The sequence below is a fragment of the Helobdella robusta genome (assembly GCF_000326865.2).
Source record: "Helobdella robusta unplaced genomic scaffold HELROscaffold_27, whole genome shotgun sequence".
Classification (NCBI taxonomy): domain Eukaryota; kingdom Metazoa; phylum Annelida; class Clitellata; order Rhynchobdellida; family Glossiphoniidae; genus Helobdella; species Helobdella robusta.
This window is the reverse complement of record NW_008704392.1, coordinates 1,647,655-1,659,216: the sequence shown is the minus strand read 5'-3', so window position 1 is coordinate 1,659,216 and position 11,562 is coordinate 1,647,655. Positions and strand designations below refer to the sequence as shown.

Here is an 11,562-nt window from a genome sequence, read left to right as displayed (position 1 = left end):
TTTACTTAAAAGATAGAGTATAGAGTCAGGAAGACCATAGTAGAGCGAGTTACAATAATCAATCCTAGATAAGACTAACGAAGTAACAAGAAGGAGAAGAGTAGGATCATCAAGAAAAGGCAAAAGTGTTTTTATTCTACGTAGATGAAAGTAAGAGCTTCTAGCAACACTATTAATCTGAGAAGAGAGAGACATAGTAGAATCAAAAATAAAACCTAGACTACGAAACTTATGAGAGACATTAAGAGTTTTAGAATCAGGTAAGATAATAGGAGGAATAGTAATAGAGTGTTTAGATTTATTAAAACAAATTAATTCAAACTTAGAAGGATTAAGTTTAAGACACATAGAGTCAGACCAAGCGATAATCGAAGAAAGACATAGAGATAAATTATGAAGAACACTATTGAGATTAGATGGAGGAAAAGAAGTATAAATATAAGAATCATCAGCATATAGTTGACTAGAGAAAGAAAAGTTATTAATAATACGAGGTAGTTCAGAAGTATAGAGTATAAATAGAAGAGGGCCAAGGATAGAACCCTGAGGTACCCCGAAAGTAAGAGTAGAGGAGTTATTGAGAACAACAGAAGAAAAACGATTACAGAGATAAGAAGAAAACCAAGATAGACAAGAATCAGTAATATTAAAAGAAAGATGCAGCAGTCTCAAGAGAATAGTATGGTCAACAGTATCAAAAGCTGAAGAAAAATCAAGAGCAAGAAGAAGAGTAAGATTACTATTGTCACTAGTGAGAAGGATATCATTGTGTATTTTAAGTAAAGAAGTTTCAGTACTGTGAGCAGGTCTGAAACCAGATTGAGATACAGGTAGCAAAGAGTTAAAGTCTAAATAGGATGAGAGTTGATTAAAAACAGCTTTTTCTATTATTTTAGAGATGAAAGTAATATTAGTTACAGGTCTATAATTAGATAAAGAGGTAGGATCTAGGGATGTGTTTTTAAGAATAGGAATAACAATAGAATTCTTATAAGAAGTAGGAAATTTAGAGGTGGAAAGAGATAAATTAACTAATTTGAGAATGATTGGATAAAATATTGAAGAGAATTCTTTAAGTAAATTAGAAGGAAGTAGATCTAGAGAACAGGTTGTAGACGACATAGAATTAATAATTTTAGTTAGTTCTAAAAGATTTATTAGAGTAAATACAGAGAAAGATTCAGTAGTAAGTTTAGTAAAGTTATGAGAAGGAAAATTAGAATTAGATGTTCTTAAAGAAGTAATTTTATTTACAAAAAAGTCATGAAACTGTTGAGCAGAGAAAGATGAGTGAGAAGATTTTTTATGTAGAAGTTTAGATAGAACAGACCACCTATTTTTAGATGTTGAAGCAGATGTTATAGAATTTCTAAGAAAAGTAGAGTGTTTAGAGAATAGTAGATATTTATAATTAATCAATTCAGATTCATAGATAGAATAAAGAGAGTTAGATGGATTTAACCTATAGGCTTTCTCCAGTCTTCTAAGACTTTTCTTGGCTACTACACAAGCATAATCAAACCAAGGAGCCTTACGAGAATAGAGCCTATAAGTAAAAGATTTAAGAGGAATAAGCTTATCAAGAATAGAAGTAATGTAGATATTAAAAGCACAGACAAAATCATCAACATCAGAAAATAAGGTAGGAAATTTTTAAAATAGGATGGAGAATTTGTTACGGAATCGTTGGAGGAAATAACGTCATGCTAGCGGTATTCAATACTTTGCGTAATGTATCCCTTCAACTTCCACACCAAAAGAACAAGCTTTTTCAAAATCTGGAAAACTGGTAGGCATAAAAAGAAATAGATTGCGAGATAGTTCAATTGAAGGGTGTGCGAGTTTAAATGATTGGATGGTATTACTTGGCAAATAAAACTTGTGTATATAATCTAATTTAATTAAATTTTGAATTTTACAATGCTGGTTTTTATTATATTATTATTTTGTTATTGTAAATAGTGACAAAGAAGAATATGATGCTATAGATGAAGAAAAGGAAACCAACGAAGATGGACCAGCCAATAAAGAAATCTGACGCCTAATTTACATCTAAGTTCACTTTGACAAAGTGAATATTTCCCTATATAAATTAAATCGCACTGATGATGTTTCATTTGGAATCGAAATATGAACTTATTTGCAGCATGAATTCGGAAAATAAGTTTATTTTGAATTTTAATAAACTAAACGTTCACCAAAAAACTTTAGTGAGAAACATATTAACGCCATACATTCGGTAGAATTTATAGAATATCGTAAAAATTATGGTCTATTACCAACATATATATATATATATATATATAAATAAATAAATATATATATATATATATATATATATACCAGCAAACCCAGAACGCATTTCAATGTTGATTCTGTACTCTGTATTGCGTGTGTAGATATTTATAAAACATTCAAATTTCACAATTTGTGTGCTGTATGGTGTGATCTCAAGTTATTTTGAATTCTCGCAGAAAAATGTGAACTAATTTATACTGTTGTTTTATAATGATGGGTTTATATAATCAATACCAAAAAGAATTTCAATACATACGTGATGATTGATCATAGACTAACAGACAATGTATCAATGGAAGGAACCGACCTTGACATTTAAAAAACTTTAATTTCTTTTCAATTGCACCCACATTACACTCATCAGCGTATTACACACACACACACACACACACACACACACACACACACACACACACACACACACACACACACACACACACACACAAATACATACACATTATTTCATAGGTAGTTAAGGACAATAATGTAATAATGCTAGGAACAATTCTCGAAAAAATGTGTCTACGTGATGACTATCTGACTGCTTTGGTCAGAACACCTGTCTGATGGAAATTGAAATTTACATTACATGCAAACAAAGCTATCGATCTTTAACATTTGAAAAATTCAAATGAAATACCCTTCTATGAAAAATTTTTGGGTATAGTTTAATTTTTGATTTTGAGTCTTCGGGCCAATTTTTAGCAATACTATTAAATTAGGACTCTGATGGGAACCAGCCGAAATGAGTTGAAAGAGCGCCATGGAAGAAAAATAGCATACGGGGAACTTAAAAATTTTTCTCATCTGTTGAAAATTTGATTTAAAATTTATTGGAGTCCAAATTAAAAAACTATTTTTTCGACATTTAAAAGCAAAATTTGTTTTTCGTTGGTTATTAAAATTCTTGCAATGATATCAATCCATTTTCTTTATCACATGATATTTTTTAATATGATGCAATGGCTAAGAAGTCTGGTCATGCCGTTGTATTTTAAGAAAAATTTTTAAATTCAAAGTTTGTTAAACATATATGGCGACAAATCAATAGAAAAGATATCATTTCTAACAACTATAACAACGTACGCACATAAACCTGGCAGTTTAAAAATTACTACAACATACGTTACGTAGTTGTAGGATGGTAATGTTGGTAAATGAACTAACCAATCAATCAATTTCATTACATGCCAAACTAAAACAATGTCTTCTTCCTCAAAAAAGACATTGATTTATTTTTTTAAATTTATTGGTGTTGACCTTGTGTAGTAGTATAGTATTTGTCTACTTTCTTATTTCAACCACAATTTTTAGCCTCTATTTACGGTTATACATTAGCCCGTATTACTCTTTAGGAAAACTGATTAAAACTTTAAAATTAAATCTTATTTTAATATATTTAGATGATTTTAATGAAAAAAAAACAAAAAATTAATTTGAATTTGAATAAAGAAATATTTTCAACTCTTTCAAAAACATCTGTCGTCTGATAATTTGAATATTATTCAAAACGAAATTATTGACCACTTGGTTGAAAATTCAAATGAGATTTCAGCCACATAATTTCCATTTTTTCCATCAGTGAGTTTTTGGGCCCTTTTTTTTTATCGAAGTTTGTCACTAAAAAACAAATATTTCATCATTGATGTAAAATACTTAATAAAAATTTATAAAAGAATAAATAATATCGAAATAACATTTTATTTTCGTTAAAATTTTTTTAAAACCATTTTTAGACCCCGAAGCCTAAAATTTTTCAAAGTCAGCCAGCCAAAAATTTCTATAAAACGCTTTCCAAATTGACAAAAACATCAAAGTCAATCTGAAAACTCACAAAAAGGTTGCGTTTTTAAAAATTATTTGATATTATTTCACAAAAAAAAATATTATTTTAACAAAAATATTTTCATCATTTATGTGATATTGTTTCAGAAAAATATTTTTACAGAAAATGAAAGTAGCCTACATAGTTGTGCTTGCCCTCACCGTTGGTCAGTATCTTCAAACTAATTTTTCAACGTAACGTTTTTAACACAATTAATATTTTGCAAGATTCATAGATGGATGAATAAACGAATGAATGAACGAATGAATAAACGAATGAATGAACGAATGAATGAACGAATGAATAAACGAATGAATGAATGAACAGAAAAATGAACGACTAACCAAATAATTTACAGGTGGCGTATTAGGCGATGGAATGAAATGAAAAAGAATCGTGTAATGCAGTATTTATTCAATATAAATCATTTTATGATAATTTTAATTTTGTTATTATTATTATTTCGATGAAGTATTTTATTGTTTATTGAATGTATATTTATTTATTAAATGTTAAAAGTATATGATAGGCAGAGATTTCTTTACAATCGAATCCGCTTACTGCTTGAACAATGCCAGGCGCCTTAACCATTACACCATATGGTTGTATAAAACACTACTTATTGTTGTAAATCTTTTGACTTTCGTAACTACCACCAACACCAATGTTATAACTTCAAAGACCTCTTCTATATCTTCAAAACCAGTGTCGTAGCATCCGACGATAGTCAAAAGTTCGTTTATCCGTAGGTTAAGGATTTCCGATAGATGAACACAACTGCTTCAAAACCCAAACTTTGTTGAACGTTTATTTGAAGTAACTACATAAATTACATTTATGACTTCGCTTTCTTTGCTGAAAACCTGACTTGTAAATCTCCCAACGCGGAACATATTTTTAGCCGATTTAGCATAGATACAATTTTCACAATCAAAGATAACAATAATCAAATAATAAATAATATAGCGCTATTCTATTATTTCCGCGGTTATAACATTATATTAATAATTTATTTTTCCATTTCTGTGTGCGCTTCAGTCGCAAACGTAGGGCAACCCAATGAGACGGTTTGCCAAACTGGAACAAGACAGTCTCCAATTAACATCGAGAATTACAAATGCTTTGGAGAGTGATTTGAAAATTTGGTACCCGAGGGACAATTCGAAGCCACCCTCTTTAGTTTCATGATTCGCGATCGAGGTGAGTTTTGAGAAGTTTTATTACTTATTTATTATACGCTCCATTGTCAATATTTTCTCTTATTTTGGTTATGTTAAATACTCCTTATATTTATTGAAAATGCTTTATCATCAGGTCATTCAATTCTCTTTCAGCTTGATATTTTTTGCCTTTTTAATTTTGCTTTCGATATTTTTTGTAGCTTTCACTAAAATTCATGTTTGTTAGCTCGTTTGTTTTAGACATTTTTTTTATAGGGAATCATTCGTTGATGCAACTTTACCGACAATTGAATTTCTAATCAAACAAGATTTCTTTTCCTTTGTTCCAGCATTATGTTAATTCTAAATTTAAAAAAATGTTTTAAATACTTCTCAATTTTTTACAATCTATTCATGAAAGTTATTTAATTTAAACAAATTTATTTTCGCAGTTCAATATATCAATGGGCAATTTGAACCTAAAGGAAATTCCCCTGCCTACGGCGCTGAACTCTATCAATTTGAGTTTAAGTGGCTCAGTGAACACGCAATCGAAGGCAAACATTCCGATTTCCAAGTCAGATTAGTTTCAAATTAATATTTTTATAAAAATTTAACGGAGCAATGTGATTAAAATACTATAACACGGTTATACGGTTATAACACTGGGTTATTTTTAAAAGATGATTTACGTCGTAGCAAAGTTGGAATAAAAGAACTTTGTCATGGCAAAAATATATAAATTAAATATAATATATAAAAATATATAAAAAAATGTATTAATTAAATATAATGTAAATTTTATTATATAAAATAAATCTTAGAAAATAACGACTTATATACGTTTTTGAATCTATCGTTTGAACGAATTCTACGCTGGTTATATGAACATAAAGTTTAAATATAAACAATATTTGCTTTACGAACGGCAGCTAAAAATAGCTTTTATAAATGCCCATTAAAATATCAGATTACGATGATCTACTCGACTGACTCGTCGGACCCTTTAACAGAAATCATAGTCGTCGTCTTGGCCGATGTAAGTTATTTCTTCATTTCCTCGGTTTCAATAACTTAAAAATCATTTATTTTCTGTTTCACACCATATAATTTTTGTAAGTTACATGTGGAAATAATTTGGGGTAACATTTTAAAGATTGGTGAAGCAAACTCGGAGATTGAGAAGTTCATCGAGTTTTTGCCCTATATGAAACCCATACACGCGGGTTAGTTTTATTTTATCAAAAAAAAAAAAAAAAAATGAAAACTTTTCTGCAGTTTCACCTCAATTTTCAAAGTTTCCAAAAACACCTTATCTTTCACACGCCCGTCAACCAGATACTGTCTACGTGTTTGACTTGCAATACACTCCGAGCAAATTGTTTCCGGCGAATCGAGAATTTTTCCAATACGTTGGTAGTGGGACCATTCCACAATGCAGGGAACCAACCGACACTAGAGTCTACAAGCATCCAATAACCATTTCCCAGGAACAGGTTTACCATGATTGCCCTATTTGATCCGATTTACAACCGTTTTGAAGTTGTTCCTCGTATTCAAATTTATACTAAAACTTATACTAATTATACTAATTCATTAACAAAAACATCATGTATGCATTCCTTAGTACAACCATTCAAGTTGTAAAATAGAGAATTATTTACTGGAAAAACTTCTCTTCGAAAGATAGTCTGAAAATATTTAATGAAACAATTACGTAACCATCTTTTAAGAAACATTAAATTTAGTTTATTTATTTGCACATAATTCTTCAAAAGCTAAATGTTCTTAAGTTGGTTACGAACGTGCGAATGGGATACATTTTTTGATGAAATCTCTCATAAAATTCAGTGAAATTAATAATGATTTGTCCAGTATTGATTGATAATTTTTTAATTTTCAGCTCAACAAATTCAAAAACTTGATGGAAAAGTCTTCTAGAGAACTCCAACCACGTAATGGCAGAGAAATCTACCACGTGCAACCTTAAATCTGCCCGCTAACCCACCCCACCTGCTGCTGCTGGCAACGCAAATAACGAAACAATTATAAAATAAAGATAATTTTTGGATTAAATTTATTAAAATGTTAAATATATAAAAATTTATCTTTTGTGGAATAAATTAAGCATTAAAAAATATCTCTTTTGTTTGGAATCTAATAAAATCACCCATAAATATCGATACTTATTTTCTTACTTAATTATTTTACATACTTAATTATCGATATTTTTATCGATTATTAAAGATTCAAAAGTTTTTAGCAACAATTTGTTTGAAGAGACGAATGTGGGTTACACATTTTGTATAAGAGACAATGTCGGATAATTCGTCAACATATTTTTGCAGCTCGCAATTCGGCTTTCCAATCTGCGAGGGAGAAAAATTCATTCCTATTATAAAAAAAATAATTCAATAACTAATATAATATAATAATACGCAACGAAATTAAGAGCTGACCTCGGCGAAGATGACGGTTTTCATTTCGGGTCCGCCGAAGTTTTGGAACACCATGACAATCTACGAACATTAATGGTAGAATAAATTAATTAGTTAAAAAATTAAATATATATACAGCGTAATCATCAATCACTAATATTATTATTAATTTCCCGAAACTATAAATAAATTATTTTAAAATCTATAATCTTTCTTCTCGTGCTTCCTCCTTTCAGGACATTGGCGACCATCGACCTCTACAAAATCCGATCTTTAACACTTTGTAAGAGTTGAAATGTGGTTTTATTCAACAAGTGGCACAAGGACTTCACGAATGTTATTCGTTGTTGACCGCGATCTCTTTTTCCTACAATCTCTCTAGTAGTTGTTAGATTTTCCATTCTTTCCTTCCGCATGATGTGACCAAAAAACTTAAACTGTTTCCGCATTTTACATTTTAATCTATATAAATTTTAGCGCAACCCATCTAACATGATGTAACCGTAAAATAAAGTTTTTTTTAAAAAACATGAACTTTATGTTGAGAAACATAGTTTGACGAAAATGATTTTGTAGCTAAAAATTGAATAATAATACTTCAAGAGGATACTGAGTGCCATTTATAGTATGCTCGCTTGGCCATTTGAATTGGGCATTTTCAAAGTGCTGTGCTATAGCGTCATCTCTTTGAAAATTGAAATCCATAGAGGCGAATTTCACTTAAAAAAAGATTTGACAAATAAAGTTGAGAAAAGGAAAATATGGAAAAGAAAGTTGTATTATCAAATGTTCGGAGACAAATTAACCATCAATCATTAACTCCATTAAAAGTTAACGTAAAATAAATTTTAGCTAAAATAAATAAACATAAAGCAACGACAAAAATTTCCTTCAAAAATAAATCGATAAAAAATAAAATTTACAGATCGAAATTTTTTTCTTCTAAACTAACCTCTATCATAGGCGATGTAGTGCAAGGTGTGGTAGGTCTTTTCCGGGTTAGGGATGTCCCAGGGTGTGACCTCGCTTGCTGGGGCTTCAACAACATTCGTGATGTCGATTGGCGACTGCTTATGACCGGTTTTGCAAATAGTATCATCGGCCCTCAGCAAAGCATTTTCTACGTCACCAACAACTGAGGTTAAATGAAGTGCTCGGAGATAAAGTGTTGTTAATATTTGTTTATCATCATAAAAACAATTATTAATTAATAAATAATTAAATAATTATTTATTTATTCGCCGCAATACAACGCTAGGCTGTCGTTAAAAGATTGAATAGCCTACCAAGACAGCAACCCCAACATATATCTAACAGTAAATGAAACAGGATTGGTAAAACCCAGTTAAAAATTACAATTTAAAGTTAATTAAAGTTAATTATACATATTATTGTTGTTAATAATTGAAGCAATTTTTAAAATGATTTCAATTGAAAGGGGAAAAAAATCAAAAAACTTATGTACGATATACATACAATTTCGGTAGTTGGTGTTCAATGGAGCCAATAACTCAGCCGTAACACCATCTTTGAAGATTAAATTTTTTTTTAATATTTTCTCTTTTCTTAACCAAATTTGAACTTTATTCTTAATTTATTCAGTAAATTAAGTAATTTCAATATCAATGAGCGTTAAAGTTAAAATCTAATATAAAAAAACTACCTGAGATCACAACAAGAAATATGAAAAAATTCTTCATTTTTCGTGCTAATAAATTAAAAATATTAATTAGTCCATTTCAGAAGTTAGACCAAAAATTTTACTATAATCAAATGTGAACTAAATCTTAAAATTATTTGTTTTTAAGAATTAAATCTACCCACAACCACAGGGAGTGCCAAGGTGCCATTTTGCCCCCAATTGTCAAACTTTTTTGGGCCCCCCAACTCCAAACGAAGCTTTTTCTAGTTGCGTCCTAAAAAATGTTCCAGTAAAATATTCACACCAACCTTTTTCAATTGAGCTCTTTGCAGTGCTTCTCTAACAAAATTTCAAACCTGGTTGAAGTTGAAACGATGATTTTTATAGATTTTCATTTGGCTTTGGTTTGAACATTTTAAAATTTAGGTTAAAGGGTAAGTATAAATTTGAAACGTAGCACTTGTTGTCTGTTAAAGGTTAACTGCGTTTTGTAGTATTGCACTGATATCTAGTTGGTTAATTTTGATAGTTTTTTTTAATGGAAATGTAGTTTTATTCATTGTTAATTTTGATTAGAAAGATGTCTGTGAGTGTATGTTTGTATGTCTGTGAGTGTATGTGTTTGTGTGTGTATTCTTTTAATAATTGTTTCATTTTCATAAATCTTTCTTATCTTACTGGAACTTTCGTAATCTAATGAGAAAGTGGTTGTTGACCAAAGAGTGGTTGAGTAAATAATTTTGGACCTCTTTAAATATTTCAATGAAGAATTCTCAAGCATATATGAGTGTGTGCGCGCGTTTGGGCGTGTGTTTGCATGTGTACGTGCGTGTGTGTGTGTTTGTATGTGTGTATGTGTGTGTGTAGAGAGTAAATGAGTGTGTAGGGGGTGTATGTATGTCTAAGCCAAAATGTCACTGTGTAGAGAAGTTAGTGTACGTCGTATATATGTGTTTGTATGTGTAAATATGAGGGTATGTGGGTCTGCGTGTTTGTATTTGGCAATGTGTACGTGCGTTAAGTGATTAGTGGGGATGTTATTTTTTGTTTAATAAAAATTTTTTTCTTCCGTAAATCATTTTTATTAATTATTTGCTTTTCTTGGGTAAACAAAACCAGAAAATTTCAAATTAAAAATTCAAACAAAATAAAAAAAAAAAACCCGAACCACGAAAAAAAAAAAAAAAAAAAAAAAAAAAAAAAACAAAAAAAAAAACAGACAAAGCGTATATTATGTACGTTGCAAGTGGTGTGTTTATTATATATGTGCTAAGAAAGGGCAACAAATAACTTCTTAACAGGTTTTCAAGAGCAAAGCAAATGAAGGTTGAAGATGAATTTATTTCTAAGTCAGCAAATGTGTGTGTGTAGTTGATACAAAATTCGGTTAATATTTATTCACCTGTAAGAATTTCTCCTTCAGTTGGTTTTTGTTTTTCCGAGTGTTTGTTTGTTCATGTTTGTGTGCGTAAGTATGCTTTTTTGTGTGTGTGTTTGTAAGTCAGATAGTGCATTTAGATTGTAAGTTCAGATATTTTAATTGCTTGACATACTCTGTAAGTCGCACTAATCTTAGGGTTTCTTTCAATTGTCGAATAATTTAATTGAATTTTCAAGTTGCCTCTTACCAGTAGGTCGAATCTTCGTCTGTCAATTAATGCCGAACTGACTTCATTTAAAGACGGTTTACAATGTAAACTTTACATTCTTCAAAGGTCCTTGCTTCGATAATTGTTTAGCAAAACAACCCAGATATATATATATATATATATATATATATATATATATATATATATATATATGTATGTATATATATTATTGGTAAACCATTACCCGCGTTAGGCCAGACGTACGTTTCGTCTCTCACGAGACTCGTCAGTAGCCTGCCGAATAAGGCTTAAGATAACACAACTCAATTATTGTAACCATCTATATATATATATATATATGCAAATTTCATTGAAATTGTTTGCCCATTTTGCATTAATTAACTTCTTTATAAGACATTCAACGAGGCGGTATTGTTTGAGTTCATATTTATCTAAAACTGGAATAAAGCTAACAGCGCTGTTTCGGCGTAATGCCATCTTCAGAGCCTAAATATTGTTTAAACATATAATTTAATTAAAGTAAATGCCTAATGTAAAATGTGAAAATATAGAAAATAAAATATGTATTAAATTGTGAAATAAATTAACC

At 30.0% G+C, this 11,562-nt stretch overlaps 2 protein-coding genes across 2 annotated transcripts; one reads left to right on the top strand and one right to left on the bottom strand.

Annotated features, from left to right (window-relative positions):
- Nucleotides 1–4,249: 4,249 nt before the first annotated feature.
- On the top strand, nucleotides 4,250–7,273 carry HELRODRAFT_173706 (hypothetical protein; the record flags this gene model as incomplete). Its single annotated transcript, XM_009020309.1, has 6 exons — nucleotides 4,250–4,289; nucleotides 5,736–5,860; nucleotides 6,254–6,322; nucleotides 6,404–6,509; nucleotides 6,622–6,779; nucleotides 7,187–7,273. The coding sequence occupies 6 exons, from the start codon at nucleotides 4,250–4,252 to the stop codon at nucleotides 7,271–7,273; spliced, it is 585 nt and encodes a 194-aa protein (XP_009018557.1).
- Nucleotides 7,274–7,532: 259 nt separating this feature from the next.
- Nucleotides 7,533–9,421, bottom strand: HELRODRAFT_173705 (hypothetical protein; the record flags this gene model as incomplete). The annotated part of the gene is made up of 5 exons (XM_009020308.1): nucleotides 7,533–7,652; nucleotides 7,743–7,802; nucleotides 8,319–8,440; nucleotides 8,674–8,856; nucleotides 9,385–9,421. 5 exons carry the CDS (start codon nucleotides 9,419–9,421, stop codon nucleotides 7,533–7,535), a joined length of 522 nt encoding a protein of 173 aa, XP_009018556.1.
- Nucleotides 9,422–11,562: the final 2,141 nt, after the last annotated feature.